The sequence below is a fragment of the Vipera berus genome, assembly GCF_964194415.1.
Source record: "Vipera berus genome assembly, chromosome: 13".
NCBI lineage: Eukaryota > Metazoa > Chordata > Lepidosauria > Squamata > Viperidae > Vipera > Vipera berus.
This window is the reverse complement of record NC_138216.1, coordinates 17,370,948-17,398,172: the sequence shown is the minus strand read 5'-3', so window position 1 is coordinate 17,398,172 and position 27,225 is coordinate 17,370,948. Positions and strand designations below refer to the sequence as shown.

Sequence of the window (27,225 nt, the reverse complement as noted above, 5' to 3'; positions counted from 1 at the left end):
TGCCCCGCCCACCTTTTTGTAGATTTTTACCATTTCTTTGACCTTCCCCCTTGCAGAGTTCCCTGCACACGTAAACATGCCAGGATATTTCCTTCCCGCCGCTGATTAGAACATGGAATAGTAACGCCGGAAGGGACCTCGGAGATTAGGAGGAGCTCGTTGCATAATCTGATGCTCCATTCTGGGGAACTAAAAACATGCTGCCAAATGGCCAGTGAGGAGGAGAAAGAAAATGTGCAGGAAAATCTGACGCTGCTGCCGACTGCTTCTCTCCCATGAAGAGCATGGAGACTGGGAAGAGGGCAGAGAAGCACAACCAGGATGACTGGGAGACTGGAGGCTAAAACAGATGAAGAACGGTTGCAGGCACTGGGCACGGCTGGTCTAGTGAAAAGAAGGACCGGGGTGACATGATAGCAGTGATCCAGTATCTCAGGGGCTGCCCCAAAGAAGAGGGAGTCAAGCTATTCTCCAAAGCACCTGAAGGCAGGACAAGAAACAGTGGATGGAAACTGACCAAGGAGAGAAGAAGCAACCTGGAACTAAAGGAGGAATTTCCTGACAGCGAGAACAATTAACCAGTGGAACAGTTGCCCTTCAGAGGTTGTGGGTGCTTCATCACTGGAGGGTCTCAAGAAGAGACTGGACAGCCGTTTGTCTGGAATGGCACAGGGCCTCCTGCTTGAGCCAGGGGGCTGGACTAGAAGACCTCCAACGGCCCTTCCAACTCTCTTATTCTATGTTCTACGTGTCACAAAATCTTACCTTTGCAGTCATTTCCAAAGCAACTCTGGGACAGTGAAAACAGAAAAGGCACCCAAGATACTAAAGGAGAGGCAAGTTAATCCACTAAGAAAGCTTTAGCTCATTGTCACATCCACAACCTTTTCTTCAGGTTTCCCGAAGCGCCCCTAGCCGTGATTCCACCGCCTCCTGAGCGACGCCGGGTCCTACCTTGACCGTAAGCAGGAAGAGCAGAGAAGCGGCCAGGCAACTGAAGGCCACGTGGAGAGAGGCCACCGGGTGGAAGCTGGTGAAGCCCCGCTTGTTCTTCAGGTATTTTGCCCACTGCCGTTCAGCAAGAGAGGCCTGGCTGAGGTGGACGACCACGGTGCAGGTGGTGGCCAGGATGAGCAGCCACTGGCCGTAGCTGCCGAGGAGGGCGAAGTAGGCCTTGCCTTCCTTCTTGATGGCCAGAGACTCAGAGACCACGAAGTAGACCACCAGGATCATAAGGAAGACCTGGAGGGGGAGGGGAAGGAGGTCAGCTCCCAGGAAACGTGGAGCTGGCCAAACCTGGATGAGTCTCTTCCACACCTTCCATCATCCAGAGAAGAAAGTTGCTTCCGGTTTTTTTCAGCCTCCCCACCATCGGAGGCCCTCCACTCTTAGTTGGCCCTGAGGAATTAGGGACTTTGGGCCAAAAAAGGTCATTTGCTGGCCCCGGCCCTGGAGTCTCCTGCACGGTCACTGGAGCAGCGCCAACAGCCTGCCCTGGATAAGGAAGGCGGAGCAGAGAGAACTCTGGGACTGACCATCATGAGCAGCTGTGGGGTTACCCTCCTGCCAAGGGGGTGCAGTGGGAAGGGAGTGACGGTCACAGCTGGCAAGGCACGCTTGGCCACAGGGAACTCCAGCCGAAATGTGACGGCTGCATGGAGGTCCAGAACAGGGTGATACTGGGTCATTTCCACAAAGACTGCCTGGCTCCTGCAACAGATGGAAAGAAGGGGTCAAAATATCAAAAAGCAAGGAGCTTTGGGGGGGGGGAGCAAGCCTGCCTCGGTTTCCCACTTGGGTCCCCCCTGCCGTCCTCACCTACCTGTTGCTGATCCAGTTGTTCTGCTGGAGGACCTGCAGACAAGCGTTGCTTTCTTGGAGAGTTGTTCCCAGTTCCTGGATGTAACCCCCGCTGTCATAGGTGGAAAGGTAGCCCCAGTACCAGGCCCTGGAATACAAGGGGGCAGGGGGGGAGGAGAGCCCACAGGTCACTCGTGGCCGGAAAAGCCCCTTCTGTGCGCCCCAGGATTCTGCTCTAGCCCTCTCCCAGGTCTTTGTAAACCTTTCCAATAGTAGTCAGTTCGAAAGACTGCACTTTTGGACAGTTTTCTCCTAAGGGTTTTTCTATCTTTTCTTCTTTGATTGTGACTCTTGCCTGCTGCTGACTTGCTTCTCTGTTAGAAATGTTAGAATAGCAGATAGTTCTGCTTCCTCCTCCCCTGATTTGTTTTTAATCAGGAGGGTTTACAAAAAAGATGCTCTCTTCCTTTTCGTTTCTGGCATAATCTGGAAGGTCCAACCCTGACGCTGCATTCCGCCCCACAGCTTCCCTCCAGAAGTCTCTGGAGGTTTTGAAGAAGAGAGTGGGCGGCCACTTGTCTGGAATGGCATAGGGTCTCCTGCTTGAGCAGGGGGCTGGACTAGAAGACCTCCGAGGTCCCTTCCAGCTCTATTCTATTCTATAGCCCAAACCCTCTCACTGGATTGTCACTATAGGCAGTCCTTGACTTACAACCAAACTGAGCCCCAAATTTCTCTTGCTAAGTGAGACGGTTGTAAAGCGAATTTTGCACCATTTTATGACTCTTCTTGCCCCAGTTGTTAAGGGAATCACTGCAGTTGTTCAGTTAGTAACCCGGTTGTTAAGTGAATCTGGCTTCCCCATTGACTTTGCTTGCCAGAAGGTCACAAAAGGGGATCACATGTCCCCGTGCGCGGACGTGCAACCGTCATAAATATGAACCAGTTGCCAAGCATCCGAACTGTGATGACGTGACAATGGGGGACGCTGCAACCGTCGTAAGTGTGAAAAACAGTCATACTGTAAGTCATTTTTTTCAGTGCCATTGTAACTTTGAATGGTCACTAAATGAACTGTTGTAAGTCAAGGACTACCTGTCTGGGGAAATCTGTATAAGGGGCTAAGATGCGATCTCTCCTGTGCTCCTGGAGAAGAGGTGGACCACAGGTAACGGTAGGCCAGAAGGAAACGCAACTGCTCACACCAAAACGGAGGAGGCTTTCTTACCTGTGCAGGTGAGTCACAGGAAGGGAAAAGAAGGGCTCCACTCACCCAACCAGGTCAGGAGGAGAGGCGGTCCAGAGCGGCCCCAGGCTGTCCAAGGGGCTCTTCCACCCAGCTGCGTAGCTGGCGGTGTCAAAGCTGCTGGAACTGAAAGCGCATTTCGCCTTGGTCTCACCGAGGGCCTCTTCCAGCGAATTCGAGCACTCTGTTGGGAAAAGGGGGGGCACCGTGTTTTATCTGCTGGACCTGCAAATATCCAAGTCCTGAGTCGTCTTCCCCAAAGACAAAACCATCAAGTCACACCGTGTCAACGAAGACTCAATCTTCATCCAAGCCAAAGGCGTCTAAAGGTTGAATCGTTGGCAACCGGACCAAACGTGGTCTGGTCATCAAGTCACACTCCATTTTGTATTGTTTACTTGGCAACAATACCTACACAGAAGTGTCTGGTTGTTGTTTACATCCGGGGTGTTTTTCAACTTCCCAGGTGGGACTGTGGGGGGTTTTCCGCTGCTCTCCTATCCCGTGACTAGCCAGGTCCAGCCCTGCTTAGTCCTTGGAGCTGAGCTGCCTGGAGGGTGCCCCTGATTCGGCCTTTTCTCCCGAACCTCTTGACGATTCTCAGCTCTCCTCTTCCAGCCACGAGCATGAGAGCGAGCAGCAAGGGGGCTTCATCTGGCTTTTAGTAGGGCTGAGAAAGGGCCTCGCTGGTTGGGAGGGCCCACAGAGGAGAGGCGGGACCCCTCTGTCTGGCCTAGAGGGAAAGCGCCTAAGAGCCTGGGGGTCTGAGAGTGTCATGCAACCTTGGGGGCAGTTGGCGGCTGGAGGCTGCTCCCTCTGCCTCTCCCTCTGTCAACCTCGAGCAGATTGGGACCAAACTGCTGGCAGTGGGCAGACTTAGCCTGCAATACTGCATTCCAACCACCGCGGCACCAGGGCTCACCACTAAACAGATGAAGACCCGCTCACTTCCCACTTACCTTCTCGCATACGGATTTGCCGCAGTCGTGGGACCCCCAGGGTGATACCTGAGCTTGCCTGGGCAGACCGGTTCCGGTACAAGAAGGGCAACAGTCCCTGCGTGGTCCAAAGCCAGAAGTCATCCGATCTGCGCCAACACGATGAAGAAGGGAAAGGAGAGAGCGACTGTGCTCAGCCCGGAAGATGCTCGTCCCAATTTCAAAGCCCCTCCAGTTCCCCCTCGGCTGGGGCTGCACTTTCCATCCTCGCCTTCCTATTAATGAGCGGGGACCCTTCCCCGGGCCAGAAGGGGGTCTCCCCTGCAGCCACTGGATTCTGGCCCCGAAAGAGCCGATCTAACCCCTCCCTGCCTGCCTGCTCTGCCCCCAGGGCCAAGCACAGCGGCCCAGCCTTCCGCCTGGGGTGAAGTTCAGGGCCTGAATGGTGCGGCACCGCCTCCCCCCCCGGGGCTGCTCCCAGTGGGTCTGCATGGGAGAGAAGCTGGGACAGTCCTTCCACGGGGCAGGCTGCAATGGATCGAATCGCCCACGGGCCCAATCCACCGGCAGCTTTTCTTTGTGTTATCTGTCGGTCAGTTTGTCTGGACTGCCCAACTCCAAAAGGATTAAAGAGACCAATGTACGTATGTTCAAACACCAGCATAAAAACAAGCTTGGGAAGAAACAATATGAATGCCAGATCTCCACATGACCTCCTGGCCTGACCAATGAATCCTCGCTCAAGGTCTGGGGGGAAAAATGGGTTTCAGGGACCACCTGAAGAGGACAAAGTGGGGCTGTGTTGATGGCCAAGAGGCTGCTTCAAGGGGCAGGTGAGAACGTCCACCGAGAAGGTCGCCTCCAGGGTCCTGCTAGAAGCGGCTGTGCCCTTGGCCGACTCAAAGCCAGCCCGCCCTGTGTGAGCAAACAGCACGGCGGACCCCCAAATACCGAGCCTGGGTCAGGCCAGGCGGAGAAGTGAGAACCAGCACCTGGAATTGCACCTGAAGCCAACTGGCCACCAGGGCAGCTCAGGTTGCTGGGCTGTTCTATGGACACAGTGAGGCTCGTCTATCTCGCTTTGAATCCTCTCCCCCTCCCGTCCCAACTGGAGCCGGCCAGAGACAGGAGGAGAACCACCACCACAGATCAGGCCTCCTACTGATTTCCTGCAGTCAATCCAGAGCAATACCACCGAAAGTTCCAGGAGGGCCAAGAGAGTTGCACCACCCACGTCCCGGTTCTTGAAGGTTCTTGACCAAGCGTGACCGAGATGTTGCCTCCAGACATGAAACCCTTGGTGGAGCCTCGATGGAGTCTTGGTGGAGCAGTGGGCTAATGCCTCCTTAAGTAACACCAGCTGCCTGCAATTAGTGCAGGTTCGCATCCCACCAGGCTCAAGGTTGACTTAGCCTTCCATCCTTCCCAGGTAGGTAAAATGAGGACCCAGATTGTTGGGGGCAATTAAGCTGACTTTGTAATAATGCCGCTTGGGGTGTGTATGAAAGCCCTAATAAGCAGGCATATACATAGCATGAAGGCTATTGCTAAGCACGTTGATTTGTGCTTTAAATTGTAAGCCGCCCTGAGTCTTCGGAGAACGGCGGGATATAAATGGGATTAAAAAAAACAACCACTCCCACCGCTGACAAGGGTCCACACAATTTTTTAGCCTCCAATAAACAAGCTTTAGTTCTTGGGTGTGACATTTCTCAAGGCATCTGCAAACTTAGGGAGAATATTTTGTGGACTGCAGAGCTCTAGGAAGGGTTCAGCTGGTGTTCAGTTGAGGAGCGTCAAAATGTCTACAAGGCCAAAGATGTAAACAGCAGGACCAGGCAGCAGAAATACCTCTTGATATCCAGGAACTGCCTGATGCCGAGCTGCTGCTTGATGGACTTTTGCAAAAGAAACGCCTGGCTGTTGTGTGAAGGCCCGCCGTAGTTGGCGAGGAGGACGACCAGCAGGAACAGCATGTAGACAAAGCAGTTCTACGAGAAACAGAGAGAGGGACTTGCCACTCTTCCGCCCCCCTGACCAGGCGGGGAGAGGCCGTTTTGCTCCGGGATCTCTCCCCTTTGAATCGGGACACCAGAGGAGGAGAGGGCCATCATCAGAGGCCCCGTCTCCTCTTTCTGCCCTCGCTGGGCACAATCCCGGGGCTCCCAGCCGACACCCTCCCCCTCTTCACCTTGAGCAGGCTGTGCAGAAGCTTGACTTTTCTGGCCTCCTCCTTGGCCTGGAAAAGAGCAAAGCCCTGGGGGGGGCGGACCCTCCCAATCTTCTCTGAGACGTGCTCCACAAAGGGCTGCTCCACCAGGGTGTCGTCCTCCTCGGGGTGCAGGCGCTTGGCCACCAGAGAAAAGTACAGGGCTTCCAGGAGGATCTGCAGGTACAGGCCAGGCGAAAGGTCAGAGCCCTGGAGCGGGAAGGGACGTTGCAGATCACCTCATACAACACGCACACACCCCGCCCGTTCAGGGGAGTATCGGTTAGTTAAATCAACGGCCTCTTTTTGGGCTAACCTATCGCTCCTCCTGTCCACAATGCTCTGAACAGACACTCCTGAATTTGTGTTGGGCCACACGGGGGAAACGCTCCAGGTGCAACTGCCCTCAACAATCCCTGCGTATCGTGCCAGGGTCTAGGCTCCTCTCCCTTTGCAGAACCGGCTCTCTGCCCTTCCAGCCTGGATCTTCCCAAGGAGAAGATAAGAGGCGGATCTGCAAATAATTCAGCCACCAGGTCCAACCAGGAGCTGCAGGCAGGTTCCTGAAGGCCAAGTTGAGGCAGAATTTCTCCACAGCGATTTTGACATCCCAGTTTCTCTTGGAGGTGGGAGACAACAGGCAGAAATATTTGTTGGATGCCTACTCGAATTTTAGCAACACAAACAAACAAAAGACGGACCGTGAAAATGAGGGGGAGGTAAGGACTGGAACGTGGCCAGAGAGAACAGGAACCGGCTAGCAGAGTGTGCGGAGGAAGGAACCCAGACTGCTCTTCTAAGTCTTGTCTTTTACCAGGACTTACCTTGAGGGGTTCCCAGAGCAAAAAGGAGGAGAGGAAGCTAAAAATCCCTGAGATCAGCCACATGAGGGCCACGCTGGAGCTGAACCCCACTCCGATCCACACTGAGATCCCAAAGCAGACGAGGAGGAGGAGGACGCTGATGGCGTGTGCCAAGTAGGAGCACCAAGAGGGCAGCAGGCGCTTCCGGAGAGTGTGGTCCACAACTGCAGGCGAGAAATGGGGTGTGAGGGTAAATCTTGGTGCAGTTCCCCAGCCGGCACAGGAGTGCAAGAGCCACACTTAGCAGGGCCTTCATGCCTTCGTGAGGCCTGCAGGAATCTAAGGACTGCACCCAGTTGCTTTCGTGGGGTATTCCCGTGTCCTCACCGGAATGCAACAAATACACGAAAGGTGTGCAAAGTTGATCCCTAACTTTGTGGAAGCCCCACACAGGGTAAGAATTTAGGGCTTATTTAACAAGGAGGCAGAGAAGCAAAACAGTCACAACTGAGCTGCAGGGAGAGGGGAACAGACGCTATTCGGGAAAAAGCTCAACCCATCATGGCGCCTGGAGGACAATTCTCCCATCGACCTCCAGGCGTCCTGGCGCTAAAATCCCACCAGGAAGGCAACTGTGAGACTCCTGGAAGTTATAAGCTCCAGGTCTCTGCAGGCTTTATTCAGAAGGGACGTGGGAGGCCTGAGGACTTTGCATTTTCCCAGGTGGCCCACGTGGCCAGAACGAGGTTACCTGTTCGGGTCGATTTGGCGGAATGATTCAGTTCCCGTCCAGGGACCGCCACGCTGTGGCCTTTCTCGTTCAGCCTCTGCAACACGATCGCTTCCGTCTTGTCTCCTGGCATGTTTGACCTACCGGAATAATTTAATGTAGGAACGCCTTCAAATATCGGCAGGAAGAAACTAAGGCTTTTCAGGTCCAGCCACTCGCCTCTCAGCGCAGATGCCTCCTGGTTCACCAGCTGGGAGGCCCAGGGCAAACCCTATACAACGCACCACCCCCTTTGCATATGTTGCATCACACACACACAAACTCAACCCAGAGGAATGGGAGGGGGTACTCGTGAGAGTCCCCCCCCATATACCCCTTTCCCTCCCCAGAGACTTACAGCCCAGAGAGGAGGTCTGTTTCAACCTTGGGGCAGTTTCCCACTTCCTGAAGATGAGGGACGCCACCAGCTCCATCTGCAAGAATCTGCCGTATCAGATCTTCATCTGTTATGGGAAGAACAAACCAAGTTCTCAGGGCGGATGGTACCTCTGATGGGTGTTGCGGAGGGTGTGTGGGGCCTGTCTTCCCAATAGGTTCACAAGACCAAGTGTTCCACCACGCCAACAGAACGCACTGCACGATTGCTGGGAAGGGAGACATCCTCCCACCCACAGGCCATCCTCTCTGGGCCCTGCGTGGAAAGCCCCATGGGAAATGGGTGAGGGGAGGGAGAAAAAATCAAGACCCTTGGCCAGGTCTCCTCTGCACGAGCCACTGTCATCCCAGTCAAAGAATCCTCCCTCCTTCCAGCCTGAGAGGCTGGGGGGAGAACGGCTGAGACGTTTGGGCCTGGCCTCCCAATAGGGGGGGGAATCCCCCTCCTGAGGACTCTGGGGGCCCTGGGCAGGTCGAGGCGAAACAGGAAGGCCCACTGCACTCAAAATGGCTTGATTTGGCTTAGCGAGGTTCAACAAACCAGTGTTTTAAAACCTTGATTTTGCGCTGAGTGTGGATAACGTTTGGAGCCCAGAGTTTTTCCTGGCTCTACATTGCAAAGCACTTTCTAATGCAGAGATATCCTACATCCGAGGGGACTCCAGGGTGGTCAAACCAAGGCATGATGGTGCAATCAAGGGCCTGCCCATTTGTATTGTGCACCACACAAAGGAGGCTTATAAAAATCTAACAGAGTTTCAGACCACCTTGCAGGTACCCTGAGAACCTGTCACAGCCCCTCTTGTTCTTCCTCTCACGGCCTCAAGGAAACCCCTCCGATTCTTCACACAGGGTCCCCATCTGGGCAGCCCAGATCCAAGGGGCAATTCTATACCGGACCTCAAAGTCCCTTGCAAGCCCTCCACAAACTCCCAGGGCTTCTACACCCCCTCCTTACCGGAAGCAGAGAAGTATCTGGCTTGGGGCTGGGGAAAGGCCGGCGTCAGGCCGTCCCCCTCAGGGGCCAAAGGAGCCTCGAGGCCGAGATGACGGCTGGTCCGCCCTCGCTTCAGCTTCTGGATGGTGTTGCCCATGATGGAGGGGTCGCTGAGCAGGTCTGGCCAGTTGAGGAGGCCCTCATTGGACTGCCACCGGATCAGGCTGAATTGAAGGAGGGAATTGAACAGAGGGAAGCTGAGCCCAAATTCTCCATTTACAGCTCTCTGGCTGCTTCCCCTTCTTCCAAACCCGGTCTCAAGATTTGTACAGGTAGTCCTCAAGTTACAAATGGTCAATGACCTTGAGGTTCTGATGGACCCCCCCCCCAAAAAAAAGCACTTACCACCCAATTTTGAAGTTCTGATGGCCGCACCCCCTCCTCCATTGGGCATTTGGCAATCAGCATAACTCTGTGGCTGTTTGCAGTGTCCTGCAGTTACACGGCCACAGTTTTCAATATTTTTGCCAGTGTCTAGCATTTACTTCTGATTTCTGGCAAAAACCGCCCATTGTGTAAAAGTGATTTGCTTAACGACTGCCACATTCACTTAAAGACCACTACAAAAAAAAGTTGTAAAATTGGGCACGGGCATGTGGTGACCTGCTTAACAACCGCAATGACTTATCACCATAATTCTGGACTACTTTTCCCATCCTTGTTCCCAAATAACTAAACTCTACTTGCAAACAGCAGGTGGCAGCACCGAGCCAAGCTTGGCTGTTCTTAAGAAGCTGAGGTGTTTCTAAAGAGAAGCTGTCGACCTATACGGTACCTTTTCGAATCGTCCAGCATCAGATCGGTTTTGGTTTCCTCTGAAAAAGCCTATAAAGGAAGAGAGAGCGAAAGGGGCAAGTGTTCAGCCCATCGGCTGCCCTTCAGATGCCTTTTCTACAGAGGGACGATTGAACGCATCCTGTCGCGTAGGTTGACTGTCTGGTTTGGAGGTGTTACCGCTTCGGACAGGAAGGTGGTGAGGACGAGATAGTAATAAAATAATAAACCTTTATTGTCAAAGTACAACATGTGTACATTGAGATTAGCTGAGCCTCCCCCCCGTGCTCTCTCCCCCCAACACACAGTGACAACAAACCCTCCATCCCACCACACCATGTGAACCAACTACACCACACACCGGCCTCCCAAGTCAATTCTGCATAAGATTATGTCCCATTTAAAAGCCTAACAGCCCACGGAGAAAAGCTATTTTTCAGCCTGTTGGTACGGCTGGCTATATTCCTGTATCTCCTACCGGATGGTAGGAGAGTAAAGAGATATATACCGTCCAGGGTGTGAGTCATCCCTGAGAACCTTCCTCACTCTTCCAAGGCAACGAGCCCTGGCGAGGTCATCCAGTGGTGTCAGGGAACAGCCCACAATGTCTTGTGCTGTGCTCACTACCCTCTGTAATACTTTCCTGTCCGTGGCTGTCAGACCAGCATACCAAACCACAATACCGTACGAGAGGACGCTCTCTATGGTAGACCGGTAAAAGAGGGTCATTAGCTGTTGTTCTACCCTGTTCTTCCGCAAGACCCTAAGAAAGTGAAGCCTCTGTTGGGCCTTTCTAGCCACCTGGGTTGTGCTAACTTTCCAGGTCAGATCTTCACAGAGGTAGACTCCCAGAAATTTAAAGGAGGAAACTCTCTCTACACAGTTCTCCCCGATGTAAAGTGGGGCAGGTTCCTCCTTTTTTGATGATTAGATGTTCACTTAAGCGCTGCTTGACCAGGGTCTGGAGCATCGCCTGGGACGCTACACATCCTCTCCATGGCCGGTTTTCTTTGTTACAACTAGATTCAGTAATAGCTTTGTACCATATTAACTCACAACTCTTTTTTCTGCTGCTTTCAAAATGGACTGTGATCAATATATGTCTGTTTGTGTTTGTGTATAGCATATGTGTGTGTGTGCACGTATGTGCATGCAGTGGTGGAATTCAAATAGGTGAACCACCAGTTCTCTGTGTGGATGCCGATTCCGGAAGTCCGTTCTGGGCCTGGGCAACGAAAAATTAGCTACCGGTTCTGCCAAACTGGTGTGAACTGGCTGAATCCCACCACTGTGTCCATGGGTATATATCTATATTTTCTTTCAAACACAGGCATCAGAATTTCATTTTGTTAATGTGTGCTAGTGTGTTCACAGAAGAGAGTGACAATAAAGGTTCTCTTATCTTGAAAGCATTTGGAAGCCTCAACCGATACAAAAATGCAGCTGCACAAGTAGTAAATGGTGTTGGATATTTGACACAAGTAGCATCACTATTACGTGAACTCCATTGGTTGCCTGTGTGTGTCCGTGTGTTCCCTTCATGGCTTGGGACCAGGTGACTCAAGAGACCGTCTTCTCCCGGTGTTTTCTGCGGTCCAGTTTGGTTGTACAGGTTGGGCATATTACGGGTCCCTCCAGCCAAAGAACGGGGACAGGGGACATGTCTTCTCTGCCACAGCCCCTGCCCTCTGGAACATTCTCCCCTCAGAGTTCAGGAGGACCCCAACCCTGTTGGGCTTCCATAAAGCCTTGAAGACGTGCCTCTGCGCCCGTCCCGCGGGCCCTGAGGATGTGAAGGGCCCTGTTTCATAGCTATATGTTTTTTTCCTCAACTGCTATATTTATTAATTTCGCATTGCATCGTAATGGTTTTTAATTGTTTTACGATGGTTCATCACCCAGAGTCCCTTACTACAGATGGGGGGGGAGCGTTAATAAAAATTACTTAAATAACCAAATCATGCCTGGCTCCTTCTTTGCTCTCCTCCAGGAAAAGCATCTCTGAAAGGGTCACTGAGAAGATGGCGACCTGGCCAGGCACTAGGAAACACTGCAGGCGGCAGAAGAAAAGAGGCCAGGAACGGGCAGAGGCTGCCCGCGGGCGTGGAGGGAAAGAGGGAAGCCCTGGCGCTCCTCACCTCTGTCCGAAGGCCGGGGAAAGTGATGAAGGAGCTCTCCAGAAGCGATGAGTCCAGGTAGTTGTCAATCTCCAGGGACTGCTGGTCTGAGTGGGCCAGAGACTGGCTGACGTTCACCTGCAGGAGAGATGGCTGCTTGTGTTGTGATTCAGGGTCAGCCTGTGGGTTCAGCAGTTGGGTCAGACGACTCAGAGGAGGAGGAGGGGGGTGTTGAAGAGCTTGCTGATGATGGCCTTGAGGCTCCGCAGAGCCCTCAGCCAGGCCCCTCCCACCTGGTCACGACGGAGACCCAGCTGTGTGAGCCTGACAGCGTGGATGAAGATGACCCACAGCTGGCCCTGTTCAAGGACGCCCGACGCAGGAGGCAGTCAATCAGGAGTAAACAGAGGAAGGCAATGGGGCACCTCGGAAGGAGGCAGAGAGAAGCCACGCCCTGAACTATATAAAAGGGGAATGCGTGGGAGGGCTGGTTTGCTGAAGGCAACCGCTTGAATAGTCCTGTTTCATAGCTCCTGTTTCATGGTTGGTGTCTGTTTTATGTTAATAAATTTGGCAGGCTTTATTCCAGCCTCTTGCCGTTTGTAAAGGGGTTGTCCCTGCTTTTTCTGCAGGGCCGGTAGCAGGCTGGTACAGAACAGCTTGAGGGAGGGGGCTGGGGGGACAGAAAGCAAATTTATATCTGCCTCTCAGTCAGCTTGTCCCAAAGGTGCTTTTTCAAAAGGCAACGGGACTTTGTTTTTCCTTGAAGAGGTTTCGCTAGTTAGAGTTAGAAATGAAGAAGCTTCTTGCATGAGAAGTGAAACGTCTTCAAGTAAAAGCAGAGAAAGTCCGGTTGCTTTTTGAAAAAGCACCTTTGGGACAACCGTGACCCGGAAGGCTGAGAATCTCCACAGATGTCTCTCAGCCAGCTTGTTTTCACTTGCACTGAAGACACTTCAGACTCGTTTCAAAAGAAATAGTGGGGGAAAGCCAGCCGGAACCTAATTACTGATGTTTCTATGATACACAAAGCTGCCACCAAACAAGTCGGAGATGTGAATAAGATGGCTGTTGGCATCAAGCAGGAATTCAGCTGCTCTTCCCAAAGCAGAACGCCCCATCGGAGAGACCCAACAAGCACATTGCTCAGGTAGAATGGAATGGAATAGAGCGGGAAGGGACCTTGGAGGTCTTCTAGTCCAGCCCCCTGCTCAAGCAGTAGCTTGTGATGAGTTAAGGCCAGTCCTGGAAGCTACCCCCAACGAAGGGAAGGGTGGCTGAAACCGCTTCCAGGATTGACGGAAATAGGGGGAGGGGGAGACGCCCTCCCACTTCTCAATCTTTAGGGCACATTTGTGGATTCGGAAGACGGCCCTGATCATTCAGTTGGCTTTTTCTCTCTTCCTTCGCATTCATCTATTTGAGATTGTTGTTAACAATCTTGTTTGTTAGATTACCCTGGCAGGTAACAATATAAAACATAGAAAAACCACATAGAAACCTAAAACACATAGCTGACAAAAAAAATTACAAAAAACATCATGCAGTCAGATAACAGGCTGCACCACACATCTGGGCCCCAGGCCTGAGCACAGAGCTAAACCTCTGAGGCCTTGCAGAAGGCCAGTAGGCCTATTCGTTTAAGATTAAATTCACACATATTTGGCTTAGCATTAAAACACTAAGAAATTATATCAGTTTCACACTTAAATCCCAGAAGCCTAGGAATTTTAGAAAGTGATACCTAGTGATCCACTGAGTGATGTTCATTTAACTACTATGTCCTTAATTTTTCTGTTTTTAACACTTTGCAGCACTACCACCAATTCTCTATAAAACAAGCAGAGATATAGTTATCTCAGCATATTTCTATTTATCATACAGTGAATAAATTATGACCTGTAATAGTTATTTGAAATGTTACATAATATTACAAGTCCCTGGTAATTCAATCTTTGGATTCAAAGCTAGTTAGCATCCCAGTCTCCAGACTATCTGGAATAAGGAATTATCTGGAATTAGGAGCCTTGGTGGAGCAGTGGGCTGATGCCTCCTTAAGTAACACCAGCTGCCTGCAATTAGTTCAGGTTCGCATCCCACCAGGCTCAAGGTTGACTCAGCCTTCCATCCTTCCGAGGTAGGTAAAATAAGGACCCAGATTGTTGGGGACAATTAAGCTGACTTTGTAAAAATGCCGCTTGGGGGGGGGCGAAAGCCCTAATAAGCAGGCATATACATAGAATGAAGGCTACTGCTAAGCTTGTAAGCCGCCCTGAGTCTTCAGAGAAGGGCAGGATATAAATGGAATTAAAATAAATAAATAAATAAAACTCCCCAGAAAAAATGGTCCTTTCCGAAGTCATTAAACAGAATTTGGAGTAGAGTGTATATGGATCCAGTAGACTTATAACTTATATACCTATGTTGTTGTTGTTTTTTTGTTTATAAAGATTTATATTAGTGCAGCCTGCAAGTCAGACTGTAGACTCCAGACCCACATCTCCAACCTTCGCTTTCTTGCGAAGGTTGTTGAGAGTGTGGTGGCGCATCAGCTCCCTCTAGTTCTGGATGAAGCGGATTATCTAGACCCGTACCAATCGGGCTTCAGGCCCGAGTACAGCAAGGAAACAGCATTGGTCGCGCTGATGAATGATCTCTGGAGGGCTCGGGACAGGGGATATTCCTCTGTCCTAGTCCTATTAGACCTCTCAGCGGCTTTCGATACCATCGACCATGGTATCCTGCTGCGGCGCCTCAGGGGATTGGGAGTGGGAGGCACGGTCCTTCAGTGGTTCTCCTCCTATCTCCTGGGACGCTCGCAGTCGGTGTTGGCAGGGGGGCAGAGGTCGACCGCGAGGCCTCTCGTTTGTGGAGTCCCTCAGGGGTCGGTCCTCTCGCCTCTCCTGTTCAACATTTATATGAAGCCTCTGGGTGAGATCATTCGTGGTTTTGGAGTTGGGTATCATCAGTATGCTGATGATACCCAGCTTTTCATTTCGACCCCAAACCACCCCAGTGATGCCCTCGACGTGATGTCCCGTTGCCTGGAGGCGGTTTGGGTCTGGATGGGGAGGAACAGGCTTCGACTCAACCCTGACAAGACAGAGTGGCTGTGCGTACCGGCATCTCGGGACATTCAGGATATTCCACCCCTCTTTATGGGGGGTGAGTTATTACCCCCCGTAGATAGGGCTCGCAACTTGGGAGTCCTACTAGATTCACAGCTTTCCCTAGAAGACCATATAGTAGCTGTGACTAGGGGGGCCTTCGCCCAGGTTCGCCTGGTGCGCCAGTTGCGGCCCTATCTAGACCGGGATGCCCTACGTATGGTCACTCACGTGCTCGTGACCTCTCGTCTTGACTACTGCAACGCTCTCTACATGGGGCTACCCTTAAAGACCACTCGGAGGCTCCAACTGGTACAGAATGCAGCCGCGAGAGTTGTGTTGGGAGTTTCCCGACACTCCCATGTCACACCTCTGCTCCGCGAGCTGCATTGGCTACCAGTTGTCTTCCGGGTGAGATTCAAGGTGTTAGTAATGACCTACAAAGCCCTACATGGCATGGGTCCGGAATACCTTGGGGAGCACCTGCGGCCGGCGTCAACTTCCCTCCGCCCAGTACGCTCCCACAGAGAGGGCCTCCTCAGGGTGCCACCGGTCAAAGAATGCCGACTGGTGGCCCCCAGGGGGAGGGCGTTCTCTGTGGGTGCACCGGATCTTTGGAACCATCTTCCGGTCGAGCTCCGGATGGCGCCCGATCTCCGCTCCTTCCGGCGCGATCTTAAAACCCATCTCTTTGAACAAGCTGGCCTGGCCTGATGGGATGGGGTTGGATTTTATAAATGGATTTTAACTGTTAATCTGTATTAATTTATTATGGGCACTGTTTAATTACTTTTTAATAATTTTTAATTTTTGTATCTTGTTTTTATGTATTGCCCTGTTCACCGCCCTGAGTCCTTCGGGAGAAGGGCGGTATAGAAATTAAATTAATATAATAATATAATATAATATATCTCACAAATGAGAAGTGTCTCTTAGCAAGCTCATATCCAGCCCTCCCTCTGCTGACTTTTGACATCTTGACTTCTCTAATGTCCCTGCAGGTACCCACCCCAAAAGACAAGCTCAGGATCCAAAAAGAACTTGACAGACTTGAACAACAACATTAAATGTAATGTGGAGAAAAGCAAGGTTTTACACCTGGGCAGGAAAAACCAAAGGTACAAGTACAAAACAGGCTCTAAAACAGCAACTGTGAGAGGGACCTTGGAGTCCTAGTGGACGATCACTTGACCATGAGGCAGCAGTGTGCGGCAGCAGCCAAAAAACCTAATACAATCCTTGATTATATAAACAGAGGCATAGAATCAAAATTACGTGAAGTATTAGTACCGCTTTATAAAGCCTTAGCAAGACCATACCTGGAATATGCATCCAGTTTGGGTCACCACGTTACAAAAAAGGTGTTGAACTTTGGGAAAAAATGCAAAGAAGAGAAACTAAGATAATTAAAGGACTGGAGACTAAAACATATGAAGAATGACTGCAGGATTTGGGTATGACTAGTCTAGAGAAAGGGACGCGGTGGCTCAGTGGGTTAAGACGCTGAGCTTGTCGATCAGAAGATCGGCAGTTTGGCGGGTCGAATCCCGAGTGCCGCATAGCAGTGAGAGCGCCTGTTACTCGTCCCAGCTTCTGCCAACCTAGCAGTTCGAAAGCACGAAAAAATGCAAGTAGAAAAATAGGGACTGCTACGGTGGGAAGGTAACAGCGTTCCGTGCACCTTTGGCGTCTAGTCATGCCGGCCACATGACCACGGAGACGTCCTTGGACAAGCGCTGGCTCTTCGGCTTTGAAACGGAGATGAGCACCGGCCCCTAGAGCTGGAAACGACTAGCATGCATGTGCGGGGGAACCTTTACCTTTAGTCTAGAGAAAAGAAGGACTAAGGGGGACATGTTAGCAGTCTTCCAGTATTTGAGGGGCTGCCACAAAAAGGAAGGGGTCAACCTCTTCTCCAAAGCATCTGAGGGCAGGACAAGAAACAATGGTTGGAAACTGATCAAAGAGGGAAGCAACCTGGAATTAAGGAGAAACTTCCTAACAGTGACGACAATTAACCAGTGGAACAGCTTGCCACCAGAAATCATGAGCGCTCCAACACTGGAGATTTTTAAGAAGAGACTGGACAGTCACTTGTCTGAGATGATACAGGCTCTCCTGCTTGTAACCTAAATTTCTTTAGGTTAAAAGCATTTCTTTAGGTTAAAAATATTTGAAGAAAGACTTCCGGATGGCAAGGCGTCGCCGGAGGCAGCCATTCTTCAGCTGTCAGCCTCGCGGCTCCGTAGAGCCGCCAAAAACAGCGCTGATCAGCTGTTTCGGCGGCTTGGAAGCCCCCACCTCGGGAGAAGAGGAGGGGGTGAGCGCCCAGGTAGGGGTAGAGCTCTCCGGGGCCGCCAGAACTTAGAGTTTTGGCGGCTGAAGGATTGAGCCCCCCCGAAGCCTGGGCATGCTCCGGACTGCGAGGCGCCTCTGCTCCGGGTTTTTTGGAGCAGAACAGGGCGTTCGCAACCATCCCTGCTAGCAAGGAAGAGCTTTTGAGAACGAGGATGCAGGCAGAGCGATGCAGGAGATTTTGGTGATCTTTAACTCAATGGACTTTGCTGAGCTTGTAAGTGAAAGTGCGTAGTTAACAATAGTGGGTGAAAATGGCGGCTATATCTTCTAAAGTTCCTGCTTTGGTGCAGCAGTCTTCGTTGAAAACTTTATTGTCCCCTGCACCTGTATCTGCATCAGCTTTTACAGTAAAAGATTTGCAGAATCTGCTGCAAGAGACTATGGAAAAGCAAATGCAACAATTTGTTGAGATAATGGATAAAAAGTTGGAGGAGAAGATTACAGAGAAATTAACAGAAATGAGAGCAGACATTATATCTGCAATGCAAGGCATGGCTAAATGTATTGAGAACTTGGACGAAAGAGTGGAAGATCTTGCTCAAAATGATATTAGACTGGAAGCCAAAATGACAGAAACTGAAAATGTGGTAGAGAAAATTGATTATGATTTGATTTCGACACAGTATTATCAGATGGAGTTTGCTTTAAGGATTAGAGGCCTAAAAGAAAATCCTAAGGAAAATTTGAAGAAAATGGTTTCTGAGGCTTTGGAAGGGGTGCTGGGGCAACCAGCAGATGAAATAATGGAAGATATAGATAAAATCTTTCGTGTTAATTCGTGGATTGCAAGACAAAGGAAATTACCCAGAGATGTGGTAGTTTATTTTACAAAGAGAATGATTAGAAATGAAGTTATCCAGGCCTCCTACAATATTGATTTTGTAATTGCTGAGCAAAAAGTTTTGATTTTAAAAGAGATCCCTGCAAGAATTTTAAGAAAAAGGAAGGAATTTGCTTTTTTGACACAAGAATTGAGACGACGTGATATCAAGTTTAGATGGCAGATACCAGTGGGTATGGTGGTGACATATGAAGGTACGAGGCATTGTTTTACCACGGTGATTCAGGCACGTGATTTCTACAGTAATGTTTTAAAAGCAGCCCCCATACCATTTTTGGAATCTACAAAGAAAAAAGGTGAGAGAGAGTCTCAACGTTCCAGAGAGAATCTACAAGATGCTGAAGGGTTAATGCAGACAGATGTGAAAGCTACAGGAGTGGGTCAAATTTCAGTACCACTGGAGAAGGCCAGAAATTGGAAGAGGCGTGCTGCTTCTGGATGAATGAATCAAGCCTGAAGATTTACTTGCATAACTGCAGGAGATAATAATGTAATAAGGATTATGGGAATTGAAATTGCTAGAAGGACTAAATATTTGGGGATATATTTTTCACCCTTATAAAATAATTATGTAATATTTTATGTTGCTTTAGTTTTAAGATGATTATGAAAATTTAATGGGGAAGATTTGTAGTAGTGCTTACTGATATTCTGTAGGTTATGATTTGTTATTTGGATGGTACGTATAGTTACGGTGTGATAAGAAGGTGGATATTGTGTGTTAGGTATATACTTTGTGATATGCTTAGGTGCAATTTTGGGGTAAAAATTATAGGTGAAGTTAACTTGTAATATTTTTATGGATAATAATGGAACAGGTAATAGAAAATATAAGAATGATGTGATTATATAAAAAATTTTAAGTTTGGAAGGTAATGTATGGTATTTTAAGTTGTATAATATATTAGGAGAAGGAAAGGCTATATAAACTTGGTTTTAGTATGAATTTAAAGCCTAGTTGGATAGAAGAATAGTTTTACAAAATTGATATAAATTGTTTTATCTGTGATTGAAGCTAACTTGTAATATTTTTATGGGTAATACTGGAATAGGTAATAGAAAATATAAGAATAATGTGATTATATAAAAAAAAATTAAGTTTGGAAAGTAATCTATGGTATTTTAAGTTGTATAATATATTAGGAGAAGGAAAGGTTGTAGTTTTAATATGAATTTAAAGCCCAGTTGGAAAGAAGAATAGTTTTAGAAAATTGATATAAATTGTTTTATCTGTGATTGTTTTTATTGGGTATTAGATTGAAAAGTATTATTTTGAATAATTATTGATATGATATATATATGTTTGGAGTTTATCTATATGAGTTAAAGTGCGATAGTTTAAATAGTTTAGGATTGTTTGCGTAACTTAGATTATGATTGTTTGTATTTTTATACCCTGTATTTTGCTCGGGGAAGTGGGGGGGGAGGGGAAAGGGAGGGAGGGGTTGGGGAGGGTTGGGGAGGGGGAAGAGGGTGGGAGGGGAGGGGGTTGGGAAGGGTTTTTGTTGTTTTGTTAAAGATAAAATGTATTGTAAAACTTTTTAATAAAAAAATATTTGAAGAAAGTTGGAAAAATCACCTTGAGATCTTTCACAATGAATGCTGTGGCTGCTGCTGTTGGTTTACTGCCCTTATTTTTCAAGGCATCAAAATTGATGCAACGTAGAAAATTAAAACCATTGCTATTTTTAGCTGCCAAGTTTCTTATTACAAAATAATGGAAAAATATTTTTTCAACTGGAACATCACTACTTAAAAATCTGGAAGATTGCTATAAAAATTTAACTGTTGAGTCCTTGGAGATTCCTGTAGTGTCAGTATAATCAATAACAGATAGTACAAGTATTACAAGACAGCAAATTCCAACAACTTTATTCCAAGGAGACTGAACTCTGAGTAAGTTCTGAAACCAAGTATCTTTAAGAGTTGTCTATGGAGATTCTCAGTCATCCAAGGTTGTCCCAAAGATGCTTATTCAAAAGTCAACTGGACTTTCTTTGTTTTTCCTTGAAGACATTTCACTTCTCATCCAAGAATCTTCTTCAGTTATATATTCCTTTCTAAATCCTTCTATTTTTCTACCATTCAGTCAGAACTGAAGAAGCTTCTTGGATAAGAAGAGAAACATCCTCAAGGAAAAAATCCAGCTGACTTTTGAGATGGCACTTTTGGGACATCGTTAAGAGTGGGGACACTGTGGAACTCTTAAACCGAATTCTTTTGGACTTCCCAGGTAACAGGGCTATTCTGAACTCCACATTCCAGGACTGTCTTGCATTGTTACCTTGCTCCGTGCCATCCGGAATAGGAACAGGAGAACCAGGTAAAGAGGATAAACCACCAAACTGGAGACCAAGCCAACCAAGACTGTCTCGCCATTAACCGGGATCAGGGTGGAGATGGGCACTTGACTAAAAACAGACCAAAAAAAAATGTCAGTTGGAAGCTGTTTGTCTGTCTGTGATTAAGATTCCAGAAAACGTAGAAGGTGCTTTCATATCAATGCTGTATGGTGTTCTAGGTGGTTAGGGAGAAAGGAGCTTTTTCTGCTTCTCGGGGGACCTCAGCACCAGCTCCTCTTTCAGGAACCTTTCAACTGCACTCCGTGGGGAGAATAAAACGGGTGGCTCAGATGAGGGGAGCTGGGCTCAGTATTTTGGCTTTATTAACTGTATGAAAAGTAATAACTTATACAGTATAGCAATATTATTATTTAAGGCTAGAAAGATAGTGTAATTGCGGATTTACAAACTTGGATCACTGAAACAGATTAGGTTTTTGAAAAGACTTGATTCTGTATGGACGAAATGGAAAGATCAATCAATCAATGCTGTTCCAGGCAGCTTTGAGCTATGCTGACTCAGGAATTCTGGGAGTTGAAGTCCATGAGTCATAAAAGAGCCCAGGTTGCCTACCCCTGTACTAGGAAATTATATATTACAGTTCTGTTTTTGTATTTCTTCCTCCCTGCAGTTTCTTTCCTTTTTTATATTAAAACAATAAATTTTAAGAAGAGAGATTTTTTTCACATAGGATGAAACAAAACGAAAATCCCAGGGAGTTTTACACTGAGTATCCCGCCCTGAGGTTGCACCAGTCTAGATTGAAGCATGTGGAGAATCAAGACAGCAGAAAAGCCCTTTTGCAGAGAGGGGAGGCCCAAAGGGTCAATTCTGTGAACGGAGTAGGAGGAAAGGAGATGCCCAGCTGCCTTCCTCTGCCCTTCTTCTCTCTTTCTATTATGCCCAGAAAAAAGAAAAGGACGCCAAGGCTTGCAGAGACCTCCAGGTTCATTCAGGATCTTGTTGAGCAGCCAAAATTTGCCACAAACGGTAATGTTTAATATAACAAAGAGGTGGAATTATTAAACATGGCAGAGTTTAAATTAAGATTTAATTTAACTTAAGATTTATCAATTAAAAATAAATTGGTGCAAATCTTGCTCTGTCTTGAGCGCCCGGCCCTCTGCATGGGACTCAAAGATGGCGCAAAGCCTTGTTCTGGGCCAGGAAGCTGTTTCCCGTTTGGAGCCCCTTGGCTGACACCTGCTGTCTTTTGTTGAGGTCTATGGAGATTCTCAGATATCCAGGCTGGACTTTCCTTCTATTTCCTTGAAGACGTTTCGCTTCTTATTCAAGAAGCTTCTTCAGTTCTGACTGAAGAACTGAAGAAGCTTCTTGGAGGAGAAGCCAAACGTCTTCAAGGAAAAACAAGGCCAGTCCAGTTGCCTTTTGAAAAAGCACCTTTGGGCCTGTCTTTTATCCTCCTTCCACGCAGGGCAGCACTACTCAAACGGCTCCAGAATCTCTCTCCTTTGGACTGAAGGGGGGTCCCTGCAGGCGAGTAATTGCTGCTAACTTAGGGAAGGCCCTCCTGTCTCTGGGGCACAAAAAGACCCAGAGGGAGGTTCACCGATGTTCTTCTGCTGTCAGTGAAGGCCACAGTCTCCTGAGCAGTTTAAACAGAGGCCATGAGGGGAGCATGGGAAAGTCACCCCTTTAGGAACTGGGGGGGGGGGCTAAATTGAATTTTGAAGAGGAAGAACAATTTGGGGCTGGCATTTCTGGACCTTTTATTCTTTCCTCTTTCCTCCAGCCTTGTGCAGAGACCCTGGTAGATTCTTCTTTCAGTGGAGGGGGGCAGAGAAGGCCCCAGCACTTCGAGCACGTCTGATGCTGGTGGCTCACCTGAAGTTGGCATCTGCCACAACCCCGTACCATACAGCATTGGCACAGAGGAAGAGGAAGATGAGGAGGCAGCAGCATGATGCCCTCTGGACCCGGGTGAAGCGGCTGCGAGGTGGCCGGTCCCACAGGGAGAGCCAGACGTGCCTCTCAAAGAATCCCCGCTGCAGCTCGCCAAGGAAGATCCGCAAGAAGTTCCTCAGGTCTGCCTCACCTGCAGAGAGAGAGAAACGGGTGAAATCTGCAGGGAAATGTATCGAGCAGAGGTGGGGAACGGCGGCCCTATGACATGCGGACTTCAACTCCCAGAATTCCTGAGCCAGCAAGTGAGAGTGGAAGGGGAATCTTTGAGAAGATCAGTGGTGCTCCTTTCGGGCTTCAAGGACCTCTTGCTAAAGAGTGTTGCTCTCCCACGTTCAGGCCTTTCGTGTTTCCCTTCCCTGAAAAGTGGCATCTGATCTGGGGCAGCCATTTTGCCCTTGCTGTGAAGACTCAAGCCAAGCATGGCTATTAGCTCCCTCAGGCTGGATCCCTCTGGCTCCTCCTTCCTCCTCCACTGAGCCAGTTTTCATTCTGTCTGCCTGGCTGGCTCTCTTTCTCTCTCTGATCTACCTATCATCTATCTATCTATCTATCACCCATCCATCTATCTATCTATCTATCTATCTATCTATCTATCTATCTATCTATCTATCTATCTATCTATCTATCTATCTATCCTGTCTGTCTGTCTGCCTGCCTGCCTGTCTATCTATCTATCTATCTATCTATCTATCTATCTATCTATCTATCTATCTATCTATCTATCTATCTATCATCTATCTATCTACCTACCTACCTACCTATCTTCCTTGTCTGTCTGTCTATCTCTATCTATCATCCATATCTATCTATCCATCCATTGTCTGTGTCTCTGTCTATCTACCTACCTACCTACCTACCTATCATCTATCTATCTATCTATCTATCTATCTATCTATCTATCTATCTATCTATCTATCTATCTACCTACCTACCTATCTTCCTTGTCTGTCTGTCTGTCTATCTCTATCTATCATCCATATCTATCTATCCATCCACTGTCTGTCTGTCTGTCTGTCTGTCTGTCTGTCTTTCTGTCTACCTATCTATCTATCTATCTATCTATCTATCTATCTATCTATCTATCTATCTATCTATCTATCTATCTATCTATCTATCTATCTATCTACCTACCTACCTACCTTGTCTGTCTGTCTGTCTGTCTGTCTCTATCTATCTATCATCCATATCTATCTATCCATCCATTGTCTGTCTGTCTGTCTGTCTATCTATCTACCTACCTACCTATCTATCATCTATCTATCTATCTATCTATCTATCTATCTATCTATCTATCTATCTATCTATCTATCTATCTCATATACATATGCTGCCCATCTCACTGTTGCAGCGACTTTGGGCAGCTTACAGCAGAATAAAAAGAGAAAAAAGTAACCCCAAACAATTACAACTTAAGAAAGATTAAATGAAGACTGAAAACCAGGAGGACAGGCAATGTGGGGTGGGGACCTTTCCTCTATCCTGGCAGCCACCCAACTGGGGCAAGCAGTGATGCAGCAGAGGATCCAAGGGGGGTCCTGGGCTCCCCTCCAACTCACTGGCAGCGAAGACCTCCTTCTCCACCAGGCCGTCGTTCTCCACACTGTCCACAGACAGCCAGTCGTTCACTAGGAAGTGGTAGCTCTTGTAGATTTGCAAGTCCCTGACAATGACATGCTGCAGAAACCAAGCTGGGTTGAGTCCTGAAAAGCAGAAGGCAGAAGGAGAGACGGTTTAGCTGGGCCGTTTTCTGAGTCCTCTTTCTATCACCACGCTTGGGAAATGGCCACTAAGAACATCTGCCTCCTCTCCTCCCCCCCTCCCCCCCCGCCGAGCAGCTTTGCAAGCTGGGAATTCTCCCTTTATCGTTCAGGCAGCGTTAACAGGTCAAGCTGGGCTAAGCCAGAACTATTCACTTGTTCTCTAAAGCAGTGGTCCCCAACCTTTCTGGCTTTGCAGACCAGCGGTGCTGGGGAGGGAGGACGAGGAGAGAGGATGGTGTCAACACTGCTAACATCGGATGTTCTTGCTTTGACAACAGATGGAAATGCAGCCATTTTCTCCATGCTTTAGAATTAGTTGATGCTGGGAGGGAGGATGGGGATGAGAGTCCAGCTAGTCGTAACAATAATAACTCAGCCGTGGGAGCCCAAGGACATTGGGCCCAGAGCTGATAGTGTTTTGGCAGGCTGGAGAGCTGGGGAGGAAGCCCGTGGTTCAAGCTAACTGGGGAATGTGATTTATGACTGTTTATTGGAGGTGGGAATTGTACTTTGTTACTTTGTATCCAGGGGAGAGGAATTTAGTTTTGGGGTTCAACTATGTGGTGCCGATACTTTGTTTCCCGAATAAAAGATTCTTTAAGGTAAACAATGCCTCGAAGTTCTTTTCAAGGGTTTCATCTGTCGGAACCATGACATAATTAATTAATTAATTAATTATTTGATTGATTGATTGATTGATTGGTTGATTGATTGATTTATATACCGCCCTTCTCCCGAAGGACTCAGGGCGGTGTACAGGGCAATTAAAATACAGCATACAAAAGTTAAAATAGATTAAATTAAATTTAGCCCCAAACAAATAAATTAAATTATAAAATTTAAGACCCAATCCCTCAGTCCAGGCCGGCAAGCTCAAATAACCAGGTTTTCAGGTCACGGCGAAAAGAGCAAAGGCCGGGAGCCATCCGGAGCTCCACAGGCAGCTGATTCCAGAGGGCAGGCGCGCCCACAGAGAATGCTCTCCCCCTGGGGGCCGTCAGCAGGCACTCCCTGACCGACGGCACCCTGAGGAGACCCTCTCTGTGGGAGCGCAAAACTATCCCCAAAATTTTTACCTATCCACCAAGGTCCAGTCACTGTCCTTAGAGTCGAGGGATAGACCGACAAAGATTCGGGGAAGATCTCAACATGGAAAAGGAAGGGGCGCCTGAGACCTGCACCCCGGCAGTGGCTGCTGCCTCAGAGGGGGGAGCACAGGTCAGCGCACCAGCAGAGAAGGAATCTTTTCAGGTCTCCCAGGTGGGGGCAAGACACAAGCCACGAGGACAGCTGATCTGGTTGTCAGATTGGACTTTACCCAGTGGAGACTCCAGACACCTCGAGATGGCCTTGCCACAATCAAGTACTTCGAAGGCGGACAAGGTCGAGCTGCAAAGAGGGGTTTCTCGCAAGTCGCGTTCCCCGGACCGATGGAGAGCCACGAAATCAACTACCGCTGAGGACTCTGGTGAGTGGAAGTACCTGTCTGCAGTCCATAGTCAATCAGTGAAGTTGGTGGAGAGATTTGAGGAGCTAGAGCTGAGAAGTGGGGAACAACCCTCCCATTCTCCATACACGATCGATCATGATGATCGGCGGGGCAGCCACCAGCTCATGCCGAGGGGAAGCCCCAGGCCCACCTGCGCAGGACAAGCGGCTTCCCCATCCACGAAGCTACCTACACTAGCCTCCAGCCCCATGGAGAGGAAAAGCCCGAGTCGCTGCTCCAGACATAGCAGCCCGGATTGTCGTCACCCCTCCAGAAGCCCAGATCGCTGCCAGCGGGACAAGAGCCTGAGCCGTCACCGGGACAGCCGAAACCCGGATCGACGTGCCTACCGGCCACCCATCCTAAGGCCTCTACAGCAATGGGGGATGCCACAGCAGCCACAGCAGGGAGGCCAAGAGCCGCTGGCAGTGCAGCAACAGCATTGGGGTGCAGCTCCTGAATGTGCAGCAGCAGCTGGGGACCTTGCAGAACCGAGGATAATACAGCTGCCAGGACAACAGCTGCCGGTGGTGCAGCAACAGCCAGGGGGTGGGGTGGCAACAGCCCCTGAACGTGCAACAGCCCCTGGGAGCAACAGTGGGGAGGCCAGCAACCACTGGGAATGCAGGCTCATTGGGGAGCCCAGCAACCACTGATGGCGCCGCCCCTTTAGAGCAACTTTTGATGGAGGCCCGGAGAAGCTGATTTTCTTCCTCAACCAGGTGCGTTCCCACATGAACCACTGCATCTATTTCTACTTGAACCCAGCCGCTATGGTCAACATGGTTGCATCCAACTTGGAAGGGGAAGCATCTGTGTGGCTGAACAATTTATACAATGAGCAAGCATCTGAGTTGGGGGACCTCCACCTCTTCCTCCTAGGACTGAGAGTAAGGTTCGAGGACCTATGCATTGCCCTCAAAGCGGAGGAGCAAGTCCATAAGATAAGACAAGCTGGCAGGCCTGCACTGGAATATGTGCGAATTTTGCAAGATAGCCGGCCGAACAGAGAGGTGGCCCTAGCAATCCCTAGTTCATCATTTCAAGGAGGGACTGGATGACCACCTCTCCCAGGCTTGCGTCTATCAATTGCAAGGATGGTACCAGCCAGCAGTAAGACTGGACCTCCAGCTTGTCTGCTATAAGAAGCCACCACCACAAGAAGCCGGGCCAAGGCCAGATCAACCCAAACAGCAACCACCACCCCGAAAGCCTCCAACTGCCGCAGCCATTGAAAACCCCAAGCCACCTGCAGGCCCATCGATCAAATGCTTCAGATGTGGACAACAGGGACATCGAGCAGCGAGTCCCTTACCCTCAGCAGCAGAATAGACCAGGACCACCAGCGAGGAA

At 49.1% G+C, this 27,225-nt stretch overlaps 1 protein-coding gene across 1 annotated transcript in view; it reads right to left on the bottom strand.

Moving 5' to 3' along the window:
• The window catches only part of LOC308674096 (polycystin-1-like), a gene marked incomplete at its 5' end in the record, with an annotated part of 192,725 nt that overhangs the window by 37,745 nt on the left and 127,755 nt on the right, over nucleotides 1-27,225 (bottom strand). The window contains 16 exons of the mRNA XM_081338298.1: nucleotides 955-1,242; nucleotides 1,536-1,710; nucleotides 1,823-1,948; nucleotides 3,074-3,230; nucleotides 4,006-4,133; nucleotides 5,836-5,975; nucleotides 6,176-6,370; nucleotides 7,018-7,220; nucleotides 7,748-7,866; nucleotides 8,124-8,229; nucleotides 9,120-9,322; nucleotides 9,934-9,983; nucleotides 12,071-12,187; nucleotides 20,640-20,766; nucleotides 22,543-22,753; nucleotides 24,180-24,323. Of these exons, the coding sequence (XP_081194424.1) occupies nucleotides 955-1,242; nucleotides 1,536-1,710; nucleotides 1,823-1,948; nucleotides 3,074-3,230; nucleotides 4,006-4,133; nucleotides 5,836-5,975; nucleotides 6,176-6,370; nucleotides 7,018-7,220; nucleotides 7,748-7,866; nucleotides 8,124-8,229; nucleotides 9,120-9,322; nucleotides 9,934-9,983; nucleotides 12,071-12,187; nucleotides 20,640-20,766; nucleotides 22,543-22,753; nucleotides 24,180-24,323 (2,489 nt within the window). The remainder of the gene's footprint in view (nucleotides 1-954; nucleotides 1,243-1,535; nucleotides 1,711-1,822; nucleotides 1,949-3,073; nucleotides 3,231-4,005; nucleotides 4,134-5,835; nucleotides 5,976-6,175; nucleotides 6,371-7,017; nucleotides 7,221-7,747; nucleotides 7,867-8,123; nucleotides 8,230-9,119; nucleotides 9,323-9,933; nucleotides 9,984-12,070; nucleotides 12,188-20,639; nucleotides 20,767-22,542; nucleotides 22,754-24,179; nucleotides 24,324-27,225) is intronic.